At 51.9% G+C, this 22,441-nt stretch overlaps 6 protein-coding genes across 6 annotated transcripts; 2 read left to right on the plus strand and 4 right to left on the minus strand.

Moving 5' to 3' along the window:
- Positions 1-526: 526 nt before the first annotated feature.
- On the plus strand, positions 527-2,291 carry J4E86_003089 (uncharacterized protein; the record flags this gene model as incomplete). Its single annotated transcript, XM_051443645.1, has 4 exons — positions 527-598; positions 647-684; positions 742-1,535; positions 1,585-2,291. The coding sequence occupies 4 exons, from the start codon at positions 527-529 to the stop codon at positions 2,289-2,291; spliced, it is 1,611 nt and encodes a 536-aa protein (XP_051305140.1).
- Positions 2,292-2,968: 677 nt separating this feature from the next.
- Positions 2,969-5,889, minus strand: J4E86_003090 (uncharacterized protein; the record flags this gene model as incomplete). Its single annotated transcript, XM_051443646.1, has 3 exons — positions 2,969-3,376; positions 3,435-4,685; positions 4,738-5,889. 3 exons carry the CDS (start codon positions 5,887-5,889, stop codon positions 2,969-2,971), a joined length of 2,811 nt encoding a protein of 936 aa, XP_051305141.1.
- Positions 5,890-6,574: 685 nt separating this feature from the next.
- Positions 6,575-8,998, minus strand: J4E86_003091 (uncharacterized protein; the record flags this gene model as incomplete). Its single annotated transcript, XM_051443647.1, has 2 exons — positions 6,575-8,601; positions 8,653-8,998. The coding sequence occupies 2 exons, from the start codon at positions 8,996-8,998 to the stop codon at positions 6,575-6,577; spliced, it is 2,373 nt and encodes a 790-aa protein (XP_051305142.1).
- A 1,666-nt stretch (positions 8,999-10,664) lies between these two features.
- J4E86_003092 (uncharacterized protein) lies at positions 10,665-11,618 on the plus strand (the record flags this gene model as incomplete). The annotated part of the gene is made up of 3 exons (XM_051443648.1): positions 10,665-11,034; positions 11,083-11,549; positions 11,604-11,618. The coding sequence occupies 3 exons, from the start codon at positions 10,665-10,667 to the stop codon at positions 11,616-11,618; spliced, it is 852 nt and encodes a 283-aa protein (XP_051305143.1).
- Positions 11,619-15,399: 3,781 nt separating this feature from the next.
- J4E86_003093 (uncharacterized protein) lies at positions 15,400-17,249 on the minus strand (the record flags this gene model as incomplete). Its single annotated transcript, XM_051443649.1, has 6 exons — positions 15,400-15,948; positions 16,006-16,185; positions 16,240-16,325; positions 16,721-16,825; positions 16,981-17,077; positions 17,112-17,249. 6 exons carry the CDS (start codon positions 17,247-17,249, stop codon positions 15,400-15,402), a joined length of 1,155 nt encoding a protein of 384 aa, XP_051305144.1.
- Positions 17,250-21,188: 3,939 nt separating this feature from the next.
- Positions 21,189-21,975, minus strand: J4E86_003094 (uncharacterized protein; the record flags this gene model as incomplete). The annotated part of the gene is made up of 2 exons (XM_051443650.1): positions 21,189-21,663; positions 21,716-21,975. 2 exons carry the CDS (start codon positions 21,973-21,975, stop codon positions 21,189-21,191), a joined length of 735 nt encoding a protein of 244 aa, XP_051305145.1.
- Between the last annotated feature and the right edge of the window lie 466 nt (positions 21,976-22,441).

Genomic DNA, 22,441 nt, shown 5'->3' on the forward strand with positions numbered 1-22,441 from the left:
TCGAGATCGCGACTCTTCACTACGAGCCGCGCTGACAGTCTCAAAATGCGACAATAACATTGGTAAAATTTTGGTGAAAGAAGCTGACTACCATATCGCGAAGCTGGATGTGTAGTCGCCAACATCCAACATTCATATTACCTGCGGTGTTGGTGCAATAGAAGAATAGATGATGGTCTCGAAGGCGCTCGGGCCATGAATGCGAAACAAGCCTAGTATCAGGGGCACAGGTGAACCCTCGCTGATCCCTCTTGGAATGCTTGATTGACCCTACATTTCTTCACTCGTTGTGCCTCAGAGTCGTTTCTACACTCACTTTTCTGTTTTACCAGTCCGTCTTTACGTCCTTGAATAATTCATTTTTCGCATACAGCCTCATTCGCTGTTGCGCCACACTCCTTCATCTCATTGTTCCTTCCTAAGCACATTCTCTACAGCCTTTAAACACAAATCTCGGCGATTCAACCCAAGCTCTCGCCAACACCACCACTACTCTTGGAACTCGTCTTATACTATTATTACCAAGATGCGTGGAATCTTCGCTACTGCGGCCCTATTCGCGGGCGTTCAAGCCGCCGTTGACCCCATTGTCATCAAGGTATGATGTCGTGCGACAGGTGCGACTTCCGTGTCTAACAATGCCTAGGGCCAGAAGTTTTTCCAGAAGAACAGTGGTGAACAATTGTAAGAGACCCAAGAACTCAAGCAAAGTCAAGAAAAGCCAAGCTAACAATCGCACAGTTTCATGAAGGGTGTCGCATACCAGCAAGAAATCAACTCCAACTCTACAGCTGCCTCGACCGACGACCTCGACATCACCGACCCTCTTGCCGACTCGTCAGCATGCAAGCGTGACATTGAGCAGCTCAAGAAGCTCCAGACCAACACTATCCGTGTGTACGCCATTGATCCCAAGAAGGACCATGAGGACTGCATGACCCAGCTTGCCGATGCGGGCATCTACGTTGTAGCCGATCTGTCTGAGCCAGGACTGTCGATCAACCGTGACGACCCCGGCTGGACTGTCGAGCTATACGAGCGCTACACCAGCGTCGTTGACGAGATGATGAAGTACGACAACACTCTCGGTTTCTTCGCCGGAAACGAGGTCAGCAACCAGCCCAACAACACCGTTGCGAGCGCTTTCGTCAAGGCAGCTGTCCGTGACACCAAGGCCTACATCAAGAGCAAGAACTACCGTGAGATTGGTGTCGGATACGCCACCAACGACGATGCCGACATCCGTGAGAACATGGCCAACTACTTCGACTGCGGTGACGCCGACAGCGCTATTGACTTCTGGGGTTACAACATCTACTCGTGGTGCGGTGACTCCTCCTTCACTGAGTCCGGTTTCGATGTCCAGACCAAGAACTTTGAGAAGTACAACGTCCCCGTCTTCTTCGCTGAGTACGGTTGCAACACTCCTCGCCCCCGCAAGTTCACTGAGGTCGGTGCTCTCTACGGCAAGCAAATGACTGGTGTCTGGTCTGGAGGTATCGTCTACATGTACTTCGAGGAGGAGAACAAGTTCGGTAAGTTTCCCATATGTCGATCCTTGGAATCGCCTCTAACATTTCCCAGGTCTCGCTTCCATCAAGGGCGGCAAGGTCGAGACTAACGACGACTTTGACAACCTGTCCAAGCAGATCGCCAAGGCCACCCCCGTCGGTGTCAAGATGTCCGAGTACAAGCCCAGCAACACCGCCGCTGCCTCGTGCCCCAAGGTCACTTCTGGCAAGTGGGAGGCCGAGTCTGACCCCCTCCCACCTGTCGCCAACGCCAACCTCTGCTCGTGCATGATGGAGACTCTCAGCTGCCAAGTCGCCGATGACACCGAGGAGGAGGACTTCGGCAAGATGTTCGGCTTCATCTGCGGTGAGAAGGACGGCGAGTACTGCCAGGGTATCAACAAGAACGCCACTGCCGGCCCCTACGGTGTCTACGGCATGTGCTCCAGCCGCGAGCAGCTCTCTTTCGCTCTCAACGCCTACGCTAAGAAGGTCAGCGATGGCTGCGACTTCAAGGGTCAGGCGACTTCCAAGAAGGCTGTTGCCAGCCCCACCGCTTCCGGCTGCTCTTCCCTTCTCAAGGACGCCGGTGTCGATGGCACTGGCTCCGTCAAGGGCGCCGCTGCCAAGGCTACCGGTGCTTCCAGCTCTGGTGACGCATCTGGCTCCGGCAGTGCTGCCGCCGGTCTGTCCGCTCCCCAATTCACCAACGGTGCTTTCGGCATGGGTCTGTACGTTGTTGCTGCCGTTGCCTCAGGCATGGCTATGATCCTGTTGTAAGATATCGGTCAACTTTGTATTTATCTTGCATAGTTTGCGTGGGTTTGCGCTTATTCCCCTTGGGTTTACCGGCACCGTCTTTGACGAGTGGCCTGGAAGAGTAGTGTGGTTTTCTTTGGCTTAGGTGAAATTCTAATAGTTTTGCTGTACTGTTGTATGTATGGTGCGCAATGAAATGAGACCTTGAATTGTCTAAGTATGCTCGTTCTTCAGTTGTGAATGCATGTAATGTTGTGCAATAAGGACGACTTTGTGTAAACTAGATGGTAGCAGAGAAGTAGTCCTCCACAAGGTTCGATGAATCTGCATCTCCGAAATGCCAACGTGAATACTTGAGCATCGACACGCAGTGCAGCATAGAGTCATCTTACTCTGTCTCAACCATAAAACTTAAACTATTCCAAGACACCCTTACTCAATCTTCTTCGAAACTCACTTGTGTAGGTTATAGCCTGCCATGGCGACTACATTGATAAATCGCCCAAGCAAGATAAAGTGAAGCAACAACGTGTTTGACAAGAACTCATATCGCGGTAGGACTCCTTCTAACATGAACCATTCACTCGCACCGTTCAAGCCCGAGGCTAACGTTTTGAACTGGTCTAGGACGCCACAACATACAAAGCAAAGAACATCAATTGCATATCAAATACACGTGGTCAACTACGAACTAGCCATCAATATCTCTCCACCAGAAACGCCCTCCGCTCAATCTCACCCATTTCCCCCAACATCTTCGCCTCCTCACGCTTCATCTCCAGATACGCCCTCATGAACTTCTGGTCCAACGCCTCATTAAGCGGTCCATCCTCTCTCAGCGCCTCCACAGCCTCCTTCATGCTCCTAGGCATCTTCCTCGTCATACCAACCGTAGCGCGCATCTGCTCGTCCATGGTTGCAGGATTGGCCTGAATGTCCTGTTCTGGGAAGATAAGGTCGTTTGCAGCGAGACCGAGGAGGCCGGCGGCGAGAACGGCAGAAAGGGCGAAGTACATGTTTGCGAGGCCGTCAATACAACGGAGTTCCCAGCGGCCGGGGGAGATGCGCCGGAGTGGCGTTTCGCGGTTTTGAGTGCCCCATGCTACCTGTGTACGCGTGTCAGTATGCATGTATTTAGTTTTGAAGTGAGAAAAGGTGATTTACCCATGATCCGCCTGTCCAAGAGTTGTCTGCTACACGTCCATAGCTGACCTCCTCTGGCATGGTGAATGCGCAGATAGCAGGGAGATGTTTCAGCACGCCCCCGACGAAGAACTGCATGTCCCTCTCTGGCGGGTGCAAACTAACATGCGCGTGGGCAGCCGTGCCCATGCCCTCGAAGGGCTTGGGGTGCAGCGTTGCGCGCAGTCCATGCAGACTAGCTATCTGGGCAATTACCTGTCTGGCCTGGATAAGTGTGTCGATAGCGAGCAGAGGAGGATGAGGCGGAAGCACGAATTCGTACTGTCCCGGTCCGGATTCAGCATGGAATTGTTGCACTTCGATGCCCATTTCCTCGAGTGCGAGGACGATTTCGCTGAGGAAGGGGAGTTGCAGCCATTGTTCCGGTGTAAGGGTTCCCCACGCATGGGTCTTGGTCAAGGGTGAGTAGGGCTCAGTTTGGAAAGGGTTGGTGGAAGTGGAAGGGGGGTTTCGCGAGAGGAATGTGACTTCTATTTCGAAGCCGATGAGAAGGGATGTCGCGTAGTTGTATTGGAGGTCGTTGATTAGCGTTTCCAGGTTGTTTCGTGGGTCTTCTGGAAGGACAGATCCGTCTTCTGTGCGCCAGTAGCTGAGTACTGTTGCAGCGGGAAGGGGATCTTTGTTGTGGGTTACACGGAGGGAACGTAGATCGGGTTCGACGTAGACTTGGCCCGTGGTGTTTACAACTGGGGTAAGGCGATCGTTCTGAAGAGTGCCCGTGTTTCCCTGTGATATGCCAATGCGTTCTCCTTCGATTATCATGCGTGTAAACTCCTTGATGGGAACAATGCGACTACGGATAGTGGCCATGTAATCAAGCCATTGCACGTATATGAACTTCACTGTAGGGTTCCTTTCTCTAAAGTCTTCGAACAACTGAACGTCGTATACATGCGGCACCTTTGGCGGCGGGGGAAACGCCGGCTGCGTGTACGGAGACACTGACCGACTGCCTGGCGTGTTTGAAGCTGAGAATCGGTTGGGGATACTCATAGCAGGGGCTGGTGTCACTGCTGGAGACTGATAAGGTGAAGCCGCAGCAGGCTTTGGGTTGTAGGTAAGTTGTTTTGGATCCGCTTGTACTGTCTCATCGAATATAGCCTCGTAGCGCAGATCATACAGTACGTTGGAGTTGTTGAACATGATATCTTTCGTCATGCCAATAGCTTGGTGTGGGGTTATGTCGCCTTTTTGGATATACTCGCTGAGTAGCTGCAATTGTTAGCCTATAGGAATAGGCGTTTCGTCATCCCAGCGAACTCACCTGGAACCAAACTTCGCGAAACTGTAGATTGGCAAGCCAAAATGTCTCAGGGAACCAATGGCCATCAGATGAATATAACAGCTTGCTGCCAGGGACAAGCTCCATGGCTTGACGCAAGATCGCGGTCTGACCATCTCTACTGACCATTGGAAAGACCTCGCCGATGTCCAGGTACACATGTCGATATACGGTTGCGAGGTAGCCCGCTTCGCGCGTATATGGATACGCTGAATGAAGGAGTACGAACGGCACCTGGGGGTAGTTCTCGATCAATGGCTGCAGGAAGGCTGGGTTTGACTCAAGGAGGCTAATATCATTGTCTCCCAGGCCAGTATGTAGCTGAAATGGCTTCGCAAGAGAATCACCATGTGGCAATTGCTCGGACAGGATCTCCAGTGTGCGCAACACAAGATAGTCGTTCAGGTGCTTCTTTTCGATACGGTAGTTGCGTTTGCGAATGCAACTCTTGACGTAGCGCTCGAAAGGGTGTCCAACTGTCTTCGCAGCTTCTTCATACTCCGGTTCGATATCAAGACCCGTTCGGTAACAGATGACAGATTTGAATCCAGCAACGTTGTCATCTTCAACCGCGTCTTGAATCTCGCGCTCGAAGTCTTCAGTAAAATTCGTCCAGACCTGCGGTAGAAACTTGGTCTTTCCCAGATCGTCTTCTGATGCATCTCGTACAAGATTCTCCATCAAGCGCTCAGCGACCGTCTCGATGCGCACAATGCGCTTACTGGGTGCCTGGGTCCAACGATCATGGTCGTCGTAAGGGAAGACTTTCTCCGGCCCAGCGAGTCCATCATCGATGAGGAGTGCGTGCACATTTTCGAAGCATCGTTGATGCAATCGTTCGGAGTTGCTCCGGATCCACTCAACCCTCTGTTCCAGAATGTCCTCCCAGTCCGCGTCCTCACCACATTCGTAAAGTCGGCGTAGCTGTTTGGCGGCTCGTAAATGGGGCAGTGATTTGAAGGTGTCTCGCAAAGCTCTTCCTTGAGCTTCCGTGGTTATGGTTTCAAAGGGAATTGTATCGGCTTGGTGAGGTAAGATGAGGTTGTGGGCGTGATTGTCGATGATGGGGTAGTTGTTGACGACATGTCGTAGTTGTTCAATAGTAGGCCTAGGTGGGGATATAGTTCGGTCCATATCGACACAGGGCGCTAGCCGATCGCTTCAACTGTGAGAGTCGCTGTCTAAATGCTGTAAATTGGGCACTCTGATGCAATTGATGTCGCGTTTGCGTGGGGGAGAGACTGCTATGTATCGAGCGATGACGACAATCCGATGACGATCAATATAATATCACCAGAAAGAAGTCCCGAAAGTTGATGTCTTCGTGCTTTTGCGCATTACAGGCATGATCCAAGTCGAATGCGTTGTTCGTGAGGATGTGTTCCAAGGCCAGTCAGATGACGTCAGTGCAAGCGGAAATACGAAACCTCTGACTTCAAAGATTAGTACTCAGCGCATCGCATGATATCTGCATAGGATGTTGTCGTACTCAGCGTTGATCAGCGCGACAATGAAGGATGGGAGGAGGGGAGAATAGTGGCCCAATGAAAGTCATGACGAAGTGGGGCATATTTCCAAGGTTTTGATCTCGTGAGCATCAGCAGCCGACCTCCAACGATGTGCTTCCTACACTAACTGAATGGCTACTTTCATTATCTAAGCCGAAGTCTGATCTTCGTCAAATCCAAGTGCACAGGACATAACTGTGTAGTTTCGCGTTGGATGCCGCCAGAAGCACCAAGCGCATCTCCGTCGTCTGTAACAACGTGCTTTCTACGGGGTATATGTAATCAACTAGTCTTTTATTCCACAACAGCATCTAATCACCCTTGGGCCCCAACAGATTCAACTGTTTCAACCTTCCCACCATGGCCTTCGCACCCCGATCACCACCAGCAGCATCATGAACCTCCTTGGCATGCTTGATCAGGTCCCCTCTCCAGCGATGGAAAGCACCTTCAATCTGCCTTGCTACTGTTTCACCTTCAACCCTGGCAACGAGTTGGCACACCCAAATCAATGTCCTTGCACTGACGAACCTGTGCTCCATCATGGGCCGGATAATAGCAGCTCGGACTACAGCTTTGGTAAACAGAGGACCGATTGGCAGGGAATGCGACTCAAGATAGTTGTATAGTTGGTAGATGGAGCGCCAGGTTGCGTTATGTGAACGGGTAGTAGCGATAGAGTAATGATGAGCTAATTGATGGACAAGCGCCGTGCGCTGAGAGAACGGTATGTCAGCAGTGAGGTTGGCGTAGGCTGGCGGCAGCGCATGGTAGTCCGAGGCGCGGTCCAGAATTGCGACAAATTCCCGACGGGCCTGTAGAGTTTCCATCTCTTCTTGATCGCTGACAAGCGTAGTCGAGATCGCTGGTCCGGCGAATTTGTTAAGAGAATCGGAGATGTATTGGCATGCACGTAATGTGGAGGCGTGCTGTTCGCGCTCCTGGACTGTCTGCAGGTTTGGTTGCTGTCGGAGAGTGGGCAACTCAGCGGCGAGACGGGTTTGTATGGCCTCTATGTTATGTAGTGGAAATCGATACTTTTGTACAAGGTATTGAAATCGGCGCAGAGACCGAAGGCTGGCGTGGGATGTGAATGTATGGACAGCCATACTCATCATCGGCCCATACCGAACGGAAGCCGTCCGCATGTGCTTAAAGACCTTTATCACTTCGTCTTCAATTCTCAGTATGCCTTGCTGCTTCAGTGCAGAGGCCGCGTAGGCGTGTACGCACTGTAACCAACTGTCCTTGTACACACCATAGCCTGGCTGCTGTGCCATACGGAACGCGAGAGCATAGAGTAATAGAAGTGGCCGCTTAGTACCCGTACGTTCGCTCTTGAATACACCCTCAGCCACCTCGGTGAAGGCGATTTGTGTGTAGGTGCTATTGGAACGGGTTGCATCGAATCGGGCGTCAAGGTTTCCAAGGACTGTCATCCACGCACGCGCACAGTGCCAGTACGTCTCAGCCGACAATCGTGTCTTCCTGACGCCTTGTATGAGGGACAGAGTCACCGATGAAACTAGCGACTGGAGTCGTTCTTCAGGCAGGAAGAAAAGTATTTCCTCGACAGCGTGGAGATAATTGTGAGAAGCGCGTGCAATCATCAACATGATGACTTTTTCTGCGTTGTCGAAATCGGCCAGCAAAGAACGTATCGCCTTTCTCAAGTTCGAAGCCTCGATCTTGTCCGCAAGTAAGCAAAGATCGCCTACAGCACTTTGGCCGGCTTCAGTAACGTAGGAACAGCTGCGAAGGGCTGACCGGATCAGTGTGAGTAGTTGGGTATCCTGTAATGAGCTTGTTGAATCTGCAGCTGATGTAGCGGCTTCTATCATCTTGGAATATACGCGGCGGTGGACACGGGAGGCATGCGGTAGATACGCGCCGGACGTTTCCAGACACTTGAGGAGGTCGAGACTCTCGGGCGTGTACGTGGGAGGTAAATTGAAAAACTTGAGGCTGGAAAGGATGCGTGTGTGATCCCAGCGGTTTTCGGTCAGATGCTTGACTACCATGACGTTGTAGACCCAATCGATATTGGTGGCTGGGCGACATGATATCCAGCTCTGATGTAGTAATCGGCCCCGTTCGGTACTGGACATAATTCCAGCGTTTGCGATCTTTGTCTTGAAGTCGTCAAAATGCGCCTCAGGATCCAGCGCATCGACTGTGCATTCCCCTGATCTGCTCAGATGTTCCTGCGGTTTATCTTGCGAAGTATTCTGCGAAAAAGGGTATGGGGCACCGAATGTAGAAGCGGTAGGCGTCGAAGCTGTGTGCTCGGTGGATGTACGGTTGGGTTGCGTTATGGGCAAGCTTGGAACATGCTGAGCTGCTGTCGATATTAGCTGAGTGTATGTGGAGAATGCGCTGCGCAACGTACGCGAAGTCAATGGCTCTGCATGGGTTTGTAAAGACGGTGCTTCGTATCTCCAAGTGGGCGGATCATCTTTGCGGAAGCCAAAAAGCGCACCGAGATTGAACAGTGGCGCAAAGTTTCCCTGAGGGTAGAAGCCCGCTGAGACAGTCATTCGGCGCTTTGCTGCCCTCCTCCTGGCCTCCAATGGCCCCGGAACGTGGCTGCCATGGCGCTTCTGTTGCGGGCACGAACTGGGGAAAAATCGATTGAGGGCGCCGGTGAGGAGGTCGTCAGAGATCCATATGTGCTGGGAGGAGGAAGACTGGAGCGATTGCACTGCTCGGCGACAGGCAACGGGCGGACGGCGCATTAAGCGTGGCTGGTCATCGGAGGCCCTGGTGAAGCTTGGTTCGATGCTGAGCACGCGTCCCGATCGGGAAGTGGGAGATGCACGTGACGTGGGTGACTAAGCGCATCATCACGAAATCGGAGGGGCCTTGGAATCCGGTAGCACTGCAGTCCGGCGGCGACTTGGCGCGACTTGCTACAAACCTGGGGAATCTTGACACGAGCATGAATCTTAGGACGAGCTTGCACGATGCGGCTGCGTCCCGCTCGTGTCTCAGGTCACCCAAGCATTTTGACATATGTCTAACTCAGCCGTTGGAGGTTCTGTGTATGTGGCGCTGTATGGAGAGGCACAACGGTCACTGTTGAGATACTGGCCGCTTAATCACGATGCAGATGTCGTGCAAGTTGCTTTTTCTCGGGCCAGAGTGCGTGCAACCTCCGCTATGCTCACCTCACATTTTTAAACTTTCATCGCGATTGTGTCGGGCCGCGCATGTCTAGACTGTGGTGTTCGCATTTCGGATAGAGCGGACAACGGCTTCCATGCTCCAGATTCCGGATGTTAGTTAAATGAGATTCCACATGGGAGACGCGACTCGACCGTGGCCGCGTCCCACTCCCGCCTTCCACGATGGTAGGCAGTCCCAACAGCGCAGTAGTGGAGCGCGAGAACGTTCTCGACCTGGCATTCATCGCAAAAAAGCATCGTGCGCGTCCTGAGTATCGCAACGTCAGCGACACCCTCTGGCCGAGCGCTTGAGTCGCTTTAGTGCCTGACCGCGCGGTCCTGGGTTAGCCTGCGACCACCCCTGCCGCCCCCCGGCAAGCATGAAACAGCGTGCGACCAATGACGGCGCTGTTCCTGGCACTAGTGGGCCGGCGCCTTGCCCAGCTGGGCCGACGTCGTGACAGGCTGTCGCGCACACGAGGCCCTGGATGCATGCCGTGAAGGCAGGTGTGAAGACCGCGAGGATAGACTTTGGCGCAGGAGATGCGAGGGGAGCTGGAGGACGCGCTGCAATTTAGACGCATGCGCTGTCCAAAGTTACAGGGCGGGTGGGCTAAAGATGGCGGCAGTCAGACGCAGGCACAGGCTAATTGCCAAGGCTGGCTCCTGCTCCTGGCTGCATGCCTGCCTGTCCTAACTGGGGCGCACTCTCCTGTCCTCTCTTCACTGCGATCCACTCTCAGGGCCCGAGCCTCCTCTCGTTTGTCTGCTTCACGTTGTCAATCGTCGACACCCACAATCGTTTTATCGCATCACTACACTCTCTTTACCCAGAACCCATCTCCCGTCGATTCATTCCTTTTGCGTCACTCACCGGGGGTTCTCTCCAAGGGGCAGCCGACAAGTTTCATCGCCTCGACTTCTGCCACGACGCCCCCCGTTTCAACACCACCAGACGGCCCTGGGCATCGTTGATCGAGCCTCCAGTCCCAGTCCATCGCGCCTGTCGACGACTCCATCTCCGCCGCCCTCCCCATATCCACTCAGCCTTACATCCACGCCGAAGCCAACAACTCGCTCTCTCACCACTATCACCACCGCCGCCGACTCGGACCGCCCGACCTATCCACGCCCACAGGGCCTTGCATGTGTCGACGCCTCTGCATATAGCCCTCCGTGCGACACGCTGTCACCGCCGACCGACGCGCACCACTAACTAACCAAGCACATCACCACAATGGTCTACATCAGACTCGCCTCCGCCCTGGCCGCGGCCTCGATGGTCCTGATGGCCGCCGCGGAAGAGAAGCCGACGCCAACATGGGCGACCGTTACGGACCCTATCACCACACCAACAAAGACCCTAGGAGCAAGTGCCATGGTGAGCATCGGTTGCTTCGAGACCGGAATCCCACTCGAGAACCACGGCTCTTTCAACTTCCAGTCGCCTGGTAACTGTCAACTCGTTTGCATCGAGCAAAACAAGCCCGTTATGGGTCTGTCGAACGGCGAAGAATGCTGGTGTGGTGACGAGATTCCCGCCAAAGAATGGCAGATCAAGAACGAGACATGTGGCACCACGTGTAGCGGCGACAAGACATGGACCTGTAAGCTGACAACCTTCCCTTATTTCGCTCCCGACTGACAGCGCTTAGGTGGTGGAAAGGACAAATTATGGGTCGTTCTCACCGGAACAACTAGGAACCCAGTCGACTTTTACGAGCCCGAAGTAGAGAGCAGCAGCTCAGTAGCACCAAAGCCGTCGTCCGCTGCTCCGACATCAACCGGTGCCGCCCAGGCTTCGGCCACTCCATCTGCGGCGCCCGAAGAAGACAGCAAACCAAACACAATCGCCATCGCAGTGGGCGTAGTCGTCGGCATACTAGCCCTTGCCTCGATCATGTTCGGTGTATGGTTCTTGCTCCGCCGGAGACGTCAGCATCAAGCAGAAGAAGACTACCGTCGCAATGCCGCCAACGTAAATGCTTTCGTCAACGGCGGCAAGCTACACACCAGCAACTCGTCCATGAACGACTCGCGTCTGGACCCGAGCTTCGTCGACCGGAGGCAGAGCAACGGCAGTATTGCAGACAACGAGGACTACTCGAGGCGGATATTGAAGGTATGCGATCCACGATGCCGCCTGACGAAACGCCACTCACTGACACTCCATTAGGTTACCAACGTATAAGTGCCTCAAACAGGGCAATTGGCGCAACACGTGCGCTCTTCACGTCGACCCTCTCTCACGACTGGCGTCGCTGACGAACACCTCCATACCCTGACTACGCAACTACCTAATCTCCTTCACTACCATGTCTCGCACCACGGTGCGCGCAATCACGCTTTGACGACGAGAGTAAGAATCATCTTGCGATTTAGCCCGTTACTATTCAGTACACGACGGAACCACCATACCGTTGTGCAGACCAGCATTTGACGAGGATAAAGAAAGATTTGTGGCGGCTGCACCGAAGAATCTTTTCACCTCTCTTGTGTTATATCCAACCTTTTCTTGTTTCCTCAACTGGGCGTTTGTGGGGTGTTAGATACCGGGCAATTGAATGGGTCACTTATAACTCCATCCGGCGCACAAGAGCACCACGGTCGCTCTCTTGTCTTTGTTCTTTGTTTACGGACGGTAATTTCGTCCAAGCCATTCCTTTACCTGAGGGCATTAGTTCCTGTCCTGCCGCTCCCTATCCCCATGTGTGCTCCTCTTGCCTGTCGCCATGTAGCCACCCTGCCAACAAGCACCCCCCATTTTCTAGCTACTCTATCTACCACCTCCGCCAATCAAAATCAGTCACATTACATGATATATCTACTGTGACACTCGAAGCAGACTTGCAACTACTACTACAGACTTGGTGACTAACCGCAATTACGAGCATTATCCTCACAGCCACACAACCAACGTCATCAACATACCATGCTATTCAAGCTCTGTGCACCAGTTATTGCACATGGTTGTGTGTCACGCGAGCCCTCGCGATGCCCCAGCCTCCCCTAGCCACACTAGCCCAACATTTTCAGCCTCAGCCTTGCACATCACCATTAAAGCGCTGTACAACTACCACCAATGAACATACATCTCCCTCCCCCTCCCCATACTTTTGCGTCGATCACCCAGTTAATCACCACCCTTTTCGAGAAAGGCTCGAGGTCACGCGAATTGGGATTGAAACGCACCTACAACGCAGCGCAATGTTACCCAAGGCAAGATTGAAACCAAAGTGACCCAGACGAACTTGACCGCCTTTTTTCTCCGCACTTTGATGCGTGAAATTGCCTCGTGAAAGAGCCGACTCCGAGGTGCCCATAGTCCAAGTGGCTGGGTACGGCAAAAGGTGGGGAAAGACTTCGGCGATTTCAGCCTCCCTTCTTGTTTCACCACCCCTCCTCCGTCCTTGCTCGTTTCCCCTTCGCTGTCGCCGTGAGGCTGAGAGTGCGGACCCGTGATCTCCCCGAGGGTATCGACAAATTTCCCGACCAGAGAGGGAAAGAAGGGTCGGTTTGTCTTGATGTTTTGACATGCGTGCTTTTTTGTTCTCGCACTTGCTTTGGCCTTGCAACGGGGATTATGTGCGTTGGTGCGTTTGTTACATGTGCTGGGAAATGAAGGGCTTCGGCATTTGGAGAGCATGCGCGAAGGTCATGGCATCTGGGCGTTTGTGGGCTGAGAGTGAGGGTTCGTTATGCCGTTGATGCCGTTGCGGTTGATACTGACTCTCTCGTGCATATTGTGGCTCTCTTGTAAAGCCGAGGTGAGGATTCGGTGAGTTTTCTTTTTCCTTCGCTGCTTTGATGTGTCCTGGGGTCTGAAACAAAACTGAAGGCGCGGCGTTATGTGGTAGGCATTTTGGGAATTGGAAACGCGAATCCGAGCTTTCTAGATGTTTGGTATTGTTCGCTACCAGAAAGTTCGCTGGGTCGAAGCTAGGCCTGAAGTTGTACCCTGGAGGTGTTCGCTGGGATTTACGGTGACGGACTAGTACGGTAGACTATACTGTATGCTCCAAGACTTGCTATGGCTGAGAGTAGGGGAAGGAAAGCCCCGTTGTAGTCACAAGCGACGTTGACGACAGCTGAACCAGTGATGAAGGTTCCCGACAACGACACCATATATTGATGGCCTATTACAGACAAAGGGTTGTTTGGTGAGCTATCATTCGATGAGGTGAGTACAATCATAGAGCGTATACACCTTGTGTTGTCCAGTCAGGAAAGCTTTCATGTAGAGATTCGCTCATACGCAGAGCTTTGTTCGCTCTTCCTCATCTTATCCTAGGGCAGACAGCTAACTATCTAACCTTTTTTCGATGATGAAATAGACAGACTATGCGATATGGCTGTGCAAGGAGAACAGGTTGTTCAGCTCCTCGGCGGTATCGACATGCCGTCCAGACTTGATATGCCGGTGAAAAACACACGTCAAGTTTGCAGGAAGCGTCAAGGATGAAATACTAATCGTTTCACCACACCCCACTGCTCCCCCGAGCAACACCGTTCGTCACGAGTATAGCAAGACGCTCGACTTTTCTATGCTCGCCCTGCACGCGAAAGTCAGAATGCACTCGTAGACCTCGCTCCCGAGGTCACTCTCAGCAACACAAATCACTACATCCTGACGTCATACTAAGACGACTTGATCGTAACCTGGTAATAGGTGACGAGGGCTAAGTTCGGTCTTACTATCAGGCACCCAGGGGTTAATGTCTATATAAAGCACCTACCTAGGAAGAGAAGCACCACCTACCCTACCGGGCTATATGGCCGCACACCTCCGAGTGCTATCAAGCGGAGGTGCCCACGGGGTGGATTGGATATACAACAATAGAGCAGAGAGACCATATGACGCGCGTCTCTCTCGCTCTCACGTATCCCCAATACTTTGGCCGAATCAGAGGATCAGTTATCGCTGTCTGGGTAACGAGATGCGTGGCACCGCTATCAAGAAGCGCCTGGTTCACTACCTCGATATATCGCTCCATCGATCGTTTGACCTTTCCTTTGCTTCGGCTCTCGCTCTGATCGTGCCTGCTATCTTGACCATCGCACCTTATACAATGAGAACCCAAAGAGGTCTGCAGCCTACATTAAGATAAAAATGTACAAAGTGGGTAGCCTGACGCTGATGTAGGCTCCAGGGTGTGAGTTCGGCTTCTTCCTTGCATGAGGCGATAGCTTTATGCTGCGTTGAGGCTTGGGTTGTCAGTCGGGGTGGACTGAGAGGCTTGGGTTGCGACAGTCTACATATGTATCAATGAAGCCAACGGCAGTCTGTGTGAAGATAGCATATGCAATCGGATAAGGAAGGCAGCAACAGGCTGGTCACATCGACATGGTACGCATCTGAGAACATAGACGTCTGATGATGCTTTTGATTCCATAGCAGTACGATAGTGTAGTCGATAAGCCTCTCCTGAATGGCGAACTGATGCTTCTTATTGGTGACAGGAACACTTCGATCTCGGTCAAAGGACTCGGCTTGGTATACCACTAGACTGAGCCGCCTCACAGTCTGTGTTTGCTCATCGTGTTCAAGCCATCCCACTGGGGACTCGGAGTCGTACCGCTGGTTACCCGCTTCCGGTCGATGCGACGAGGCATTATATGCACGTGCAAGGTTCTGTGTTGTCAGAGAGATGGTAGATACAGACTAATTTCAGCGAAGAGTAGTAGTAGGTAGAGATTGGACAAGTCCAGGCTGATTCCTTATCGATAATAAATAGTACTGTTTCTATCGGTAGTAGGTTACGACGATATTATCGTGAGACTGTCGCGTAGAGAGCCTACAGGCTTCTCCAGATTCTCTTCTCCCATGGTGAGCCAAACTGGGGTCTTCCTTAGCGTAACTGCCTTTTCCCCAACATGCGGATGTCGCCAGACCATATCCATGTCATCATACGTTGATGGCTAATCTGTCGAGTCGCGTACTTTGGCCGGTACCAAGTATGATGGAGATGAGTTTAAATGCTTGCGACTCTCTTTCTCAAAGGCGTCAAGTTTGGTGTTTGATAGCTGTCCTCGGCGTTCTCTTTGTCCTCACCCTCCATCTCAACTGCTCTCCTCTTCTTCCTTCGCACGCAGGCTTTCTGTTTCTTGATCTCTTCCTTCGCGAGAAGGTCCGCGACCGTGGTGTTGTATCTTTTGAGGAAGGTGTTTCCGTCGATTTCATATAGCGACAATGCAAGGGGTTGCGTCTTGGGTTCGGTAGACTGCCTCGGCCCCTCCCGCCGCTCTGCGATCAATTTGAACGTAAATGCGTGGTGGCCGTACTTCGAGATGACGTCCGCTCTGTCCCAGTGAGATGGCTTCTCCGTGAGTTCGACGTCCATGGTCTTCCGCATCGCCTTGATCCCCTCAACCTCCTCTTTGGTTATCTTCTTGTAGCCGGTAAGGAGGACGTTAAGGGTACTGTTCCTCAAGTTCGGGATGCTTAGAACTGTACGGAGTGTCTCATTGTCTTCGCCGTAGTCCTCAAAGTCCGACATGCGCAGAATAATACCCGTTGTGGTCTGAAAACGATGATTGGCTGTGCTGAGAAAGCCTTGCAGGTGTGCCGAGCCCCATACCTTCACCATTGCGAAATCCATTAAGCGCTCTTTGAGCGCATTGGCTCTCATCGTGTGAGTGACTACCGTGCCGCGGTAGCGGTTAAAGTATTCCGGATGCGGGACGGAGAAGACGATGCGGTTGACGTGGTTGTCCTTATCAAACTCCACCCAACAGGGTGGCGTCTTGGTCGAGTGGTCCTCGTATAGATGTTAGTATGTGTCTCATGTGCAGTTCATGAGGTTATACCTTACATTCTTGCTATTGGCCAACCAGATCTCTTGGTGCTGAACCTGATTCGCATCCAGGTAGGACACATAGGTCGTGATGGCAGCTGCTCCTACAAGAAGGGCGATTTTGGCGTTTGAGCGTGCGAGCCATTCGTGGGCGACACTCCGCTAATAGTTTCGCAGGACAGCTGGAACTTTGTCTAGAACCTTTTAGCCTGTTGAAACAGTCTTGCGATTAATGCAGCGGGGAAATGCGTTAATGTGTAGAGCGCTAGTTAGTTAGAGAGACTTTAAGTGCAAACTTAACCTCAAGTACAGCATAAGCATAGACACATTAGATAAGTCTATTGTCGTCCTGTAGAACATGTAGACAGTGCTCCTGACGCGTGCTATTAGGTATAATAACACTATAACTAGGCTATTATTAATGCTGCCCGGATACTTTACTGCGGAGATATAGTTAGTCTAGCCGCCTTTTAGGTTCTAAGTCCTAAAAGAAACTTACCTAGCTGGCTTTCCTCTATATTAAGCCACTTGGGCATGTTGGCCCCAACAGGTAGCTTGATGGCGCGCTCGCCCTTGGCTGCTTGTTGCCACAGCTCATCCGACTCTTGATATGTTGTAGGCTAGCTCTTAGGTTCGCGCTCGTGGCGTGGTATTGCGAAGGGCGGCGAATGGTGTGTATGGATCTGGGCTAGAAAGTGCTGAACATCTGCAAGCATAAAGTCAGTATACCGGAGTACATCTTGTACGAGTGTAGCTTACCTTGCTGGCAAATGCCAGGGAGAAGCCGCTGGACAAGCGCCTCGATGTCGGTGGGGCTCAGGTCGTCAAAAAGATCGTTGTCGCTAATAGCGCACCCCTGTGGGATATTGGGGGGCGATATCCTCATCTACGCTGCTAATCTCGTCTTCTATGAGACTAGCATAAACATCTGTGCTGAAGTTGTTCTCTCCCTCGTCGTAAACCTCGGTAGCTGTTCGAGCAGGTGTTTGGGCAGGTTTCTTGTTGTCTTGTCCTTTCTTTGGTGCCATTGTCGGACGTGTGATTGAGGGAGTGATGGAGCGGGGGCGTTGATGGGAAGTGAGAGCTTGGTGATGCTTAACTGTCGGACTTGTGATCGAGGGAGCGATGGAGCGGGGGCGTTGACAGGAAGTGAGACGCTCTCTTTGATAAGTGGGAGCTTGGTGAGGCTTGGTTGGTCAGACCCATGAGGCATGAGGAAGGAGCGCTGTCATCGAGCCTAACCATTTATCTCAGCATCCCGAGGTCCAGTTAGCCAGAACCGTGAGGCTTAAGGAAGGTGCGCTGTCATCGTGGCCTAACTATTTACCTCAGCATCTAGTCAGTGAGTACCTAGGTAGTATAATGCACGAGGAAGGAGCGGTGTTATCGTAGCCAACGACAACAACGAGACACTGCGAAAGGTGCTCAGCGTTCCAAATCTCAGCAATGCGACTCTTAACGTCCTGCTCACGAACTACGAGAAGATCAGCAAAGAAACCACGGCCGGGCAGTGTTGATGAAGATTCTGATAAGTTAAGGCCCTAGGCAAAGGTGCTGTGATGCGTCAGAGGTGATTGGCTAGTAATCCGAGTGAGGGCTTATGCATTTGGTCATATATCTTAGAGTGAGCTGGTCTGACAGGGTGTATGGGTCAAGCATCTCGCTAGGCGGCTAAGCATTTTGGTGAACTAGCTTGTCTGTGCCTTCTCTCGTTAATTCGTTGAGCAATATACGCTTCGAGCGATTAGCTAGGCTCACCGGAAGACTAGATGCATGTTGGTGAACTAGCCTGTCTATACCTTCTCACGTCAGCTCATCGAGCAATGTACGCTTCGAGCTATGGGCGAAGATCGCCTGAAGATTAGATCATTCGGCTGGGTGATGTCCCTGTCGACACTATGGCATATCCCTCCTGCACGACCCCGTTCGCTGTATAACGCAAAAGAGGTATTCAGGACGATCACACGGCTACAGCACCCGAGATTTCAGAGGTATAGAGTTAGGGTCGGCACCCAAGGCCACTTGAGAGGTGATAGTTATGGGGATGCAACGTGCCCGGCGAAGAGCATGCAGCAACAAGCTTAGGCTAAAAGCTTGATCTACATGTACCCGGTCATGGTCCTTCTGGTCCTTCTAGTCCTTCTGGTCATGGGACTATGGTATCAATAATCCTGCAATGAGATTTAGCGGTCGGTCACCGACTGGCCCAACAATATCACTGCTGTGAAGCCATACGGCCGTATAAAATTCCAGGGAATCATATATCAGGCGACAATTGACGCGGTGGGTCTTGTAAACTACCTTCTCACTCCTCAAGAACCTTCATCTTCATACTATTCATACACCTGGCTTCGCTTTCGAGACTTCAAATCCTGTACGAGCACATCGTACTTTGGGACATAGTCGGCAATTAGACGCGACGCAAACAGCATGAAGCTGGCCGCTGCCGGAGCCCTTACGCTCTTTGCTCGTTCAGTCATGGGAAAAGGCTGTCCAAACGGCCAGGTTGGTGTTGGCACCGCCATGAGCTGTCTGATCGTCAAGTTCGTCTTCATCTATCCGAATCGCCAGGGTGCCCGGGCGAGACTACGAGCTGACTTGTATCTCTAGCAACATGCAGACTCAGTGCTCCGCGACGCAAGGTGTTGTCTTTGGAGAAGGCAACTGCAATCAAGCCGATATCGAGAACATGTTCCAGAAAGACGGATATTGTCAGCCTAGGACTTTCTTCTATGGCGCCAAGGTTTTCTGCGAAGACGATGACAGGACCGTCACGTCTGTTGCATACAATCTAGCGATTTGGGGGAATTGCAAAGAGCAACATGTCGATTGTTCTGCTGGACCACTTGAGTACATATATATCGATTACTGTTGCGAGAAGATGTAGGGCTGAATGCGTCACTCAAGTGTTGCCGCGGCCAAGGTGCGGAAATTATGTACGCTAGCAAAGCAGCATCTGCCTACACAAGAAATGTGTACGAAGCTGATGGTTCCTGTGGGTGTCGTCTGCTCATGCATGCCCTTGGCGCTTCTAGCATAATGAAGTTCTGTTCCCTTCATACAAAAGTACCGAGATGTTCGTTGACGCACCGACTGTAACTATCAATGGCGGTATATCACCCAAAACGAGGGTCGTGGTAAGTCTGTCGGGTACAGGGTGTTCTATGTCTTAGGCCCCACCCTTAAGCAGCTTACTGTAGGTAAAAGGCTTCGCCGTTGGCAAAGTTTGCGGTGGCTGCACTCTCCCCGTAGGTCGCAAGCCTGGGCTAAAATCACATGCCTCGCTCATCACGCGCGTATGTCTCCTCAAGCGTGTTGCAATAACTTCGTCAACGAGCGATCCAAGCAGGCCTACTGTACCACCCGTGCGTCGCGTCGCCCCCCCTTTCGGTATGGATCAAAGCATGCATTGCTATGTTGACGCACGCGGCGAGGAGCTCGTGAGTAGCGTATGAATGCCGATCTCCCTCGGAAGGAATCGGGTGCACACAACGGAATCTGGAAATCAGCATGCGATGGCCTGAGGCAAAGAGAATACGATGCGCAACAAGATCATAGAGCATTAGCGGAGCGAAAAGATTGATGGTTGTGTTTGGACGTTGTGGAAGGATTGAAGTTGCGCACACTGCGTGCGTCGGCCGAAGTGGGGTCTGTGAGCCCTCCAAAACTCACATGACCAAAATTTGTGTTTTACCCCCACACCTAGGTATGAGCATTTATTTGTGCTGGAATGAATTTATTCGTATTGTAGAAGTGTTTGCATGTCTCAAATTCAAAATCGGTCAAGAAATGGTGGTTTTGTGCGCAAAAAGTATCAATTCTCCCCTTTATCTCCACCACAACTATTCCTATCCTTCAGGAAACCTTACAGGATATTATAAAAGGGCAAAAAGAAGCGAAGCCGGCAGGATTCGAACTGTTTGACCATGTTAGTTGCTTGTCTTGTGGATGTGTAATTGTGGAGAAGTGATTTCTTACCCTGCGCGCCCGAAGGCATATGATATCTATTCAAGCTGCTCTAAACGAACAGCTTATTCGAGTCATACCCATTAACCACTCTGGCACGACTCCTGTGGTTGTGATGATTGATGGAATACAGCTCAGCAGTAAGATTTATATGCTTGTTCAAAAGTTGGTCACTGGAGACTTACTTGGGCAAATGGGACCACAGCGGGGCAAATACAACCTTACCTGGACTTGTCTAGACCACCAGACACGTCCGAATGAACGACTTCATTCATTGGCTAAGTGGTTCTTCAAACGCAGAATTTTGTTGGGTGGTGGGGCCGGCGCCCACCACGACCATGTCCGCTAACCGCCCATCTACCGGTGGAATGCGGCACAAGAAACCACCATCACCATCTTACATTGTCTTACAATCATGAACTGCCGCGAATGCAACACTGTTCAAAATGCTGCAAAAAGCGCAAGACTTTTAGATGCACGTAGCTCAGACATAACAATAACTGTTTCAAACTTCTACCTAGGTATTAACTCTATCTCTTTGTGCTTTTGCATTTTCCTCCGTGAACGCGCCTAAAGCGGGGTACATGCAAGCCTCACTCACCGTTTACCGTTGTGCGACCAGCCCGTACATTTGCACAGCCCAGGCACGAGCGCATGTCACGTAACGACTCATCACATCACCATCACATACCACTTTTGTTCTCGGTGACGCATTGATTGGATATTGCTACTCGGCCACCAGCATTTTATCTCCCAATTTTACGCTTACAGTATGTACATAGAAGGTCGTAAAGATGCTCGCGAAAAGCCCCCAAGCCCAAGAATTACCTCCGACTGCGCACGCCCATCCAAATCACTCAGCGTCTCCTATCACCTCATACAAGAAAAAAACTCGAACAGGCCTGCAGACTACATCAGGGTAAAATAAGCAAATTAGAAAACTTTGTGGCAATGTAGGTTCCACGGTGTTCAGTTTTTTTCCGGGTTGACGTGCTATTGCTCTAGCATTGGAGCTTCGCCGGACCAGGAATCTTGTAAGGCGTTCCGTTGCCCTTTGGCTGACCCTGGGCGTTGTAGATGCTGAGCTTGATACCCGCATCATCCGCCCTGTAGGCACCAGGGAAGCTGACGGTACTGCCAATCTTCGATCCAGATCCCGAGACATTGATCTGCGCGCAGCCCATGTAGAACTGCGCACCGCCGGTCGAGCTCGCGCTATGCAGGGCGATGAGTTCAGCCCTGAGGAGATACTGGCCCGGAGCGACACAAGATGGCATAGTCATCTCCGTCCACCCGCCGTTGTTGATCATGCGGTCGACACCCCAGTTTCCAGAGCTGTCGAGACCGTCTTCGGAGACTTTGAACCACTGGAGACCAGAGGGGGACGCATTAGCGGCATTGGAGACCTTTGCCATGTAAAAGATAGCAGGCCCCTTGTGAGACTTCGCGATCGGGTGGTCGGGGTCGTTTGAGCCTCTTGGATGAGTTAGTCTTATGCTGTTAAAGGATTGAGAACAGGATGACCTACTGTGCTCCGCCGACAATGTGGCCCCAGTTCACGCCGACTTTGTCTCCAGGCTTGACGTCGATGACTTTGCCGGAGGAAGAAGCACCCGAGTTGCAAGCGATATTGCCGTCATTGACATTGGTGATGGGGTTGTTGGAAGGGGCGACACGGATACCGTTGCCTTGGCCCAGATCCTGGCCGTTGATACGGACGCGCTGAGCGATAGTATGCGCTGACCCAAGAGCGGGTAGCAGGGCAACAGCAGCGGCGAAGAACTTCATCTTGAACGAAAGACTGATAGTGCAGATGTACTGGTCGAGTGTCAAGGTGTAGATGCGGATGAGGTGCTGTCACTGGGTGTCATGCCTCTCCTTATATATCCCATCCTACTCCTACGCCCATTCCCGCGCGACCCTGGAGTATCAGCAGCATGACGCTTCTACCTGTCTATCGTCCATCTCAGTCGCTGGGCTGCAATATAACAACGCCACACGCAAGCCTTCGCTAAAGAGCCTCCAAGATTTCTCCGTGCGCCCCAGACTTGTTTTCCACCACGGCAGAGGTGGCTGCTGTCGGTAGTCATGCAATGAGACCAATGAGACCAGAGAGTTTTCCATTCACTCTACCGGTCATATATGCTGTTTCGCAATAGATGGTTTTGTGCAACCACGTACCCGAAATCAGTGCTTGGCAGTAGCTGTTTGTGTGTGGCCGGTTAATATACTCTTCGCGATTGAGGCCCGTGAG

This window comes from Alternaria arbusti (assembly GCF_024043155.1).
Source record: "Alternaria arbusti strain BMP 1465 chromosome Unknown scaffold_3, whole genome shotgun sequence".
Lineage (NCBI taxonomy): Eukaryota > Fungi > Ascomycota > Dothideomycetes > Pleosporales > Pleosporaceae > Alternaria > Alternaria arbusti.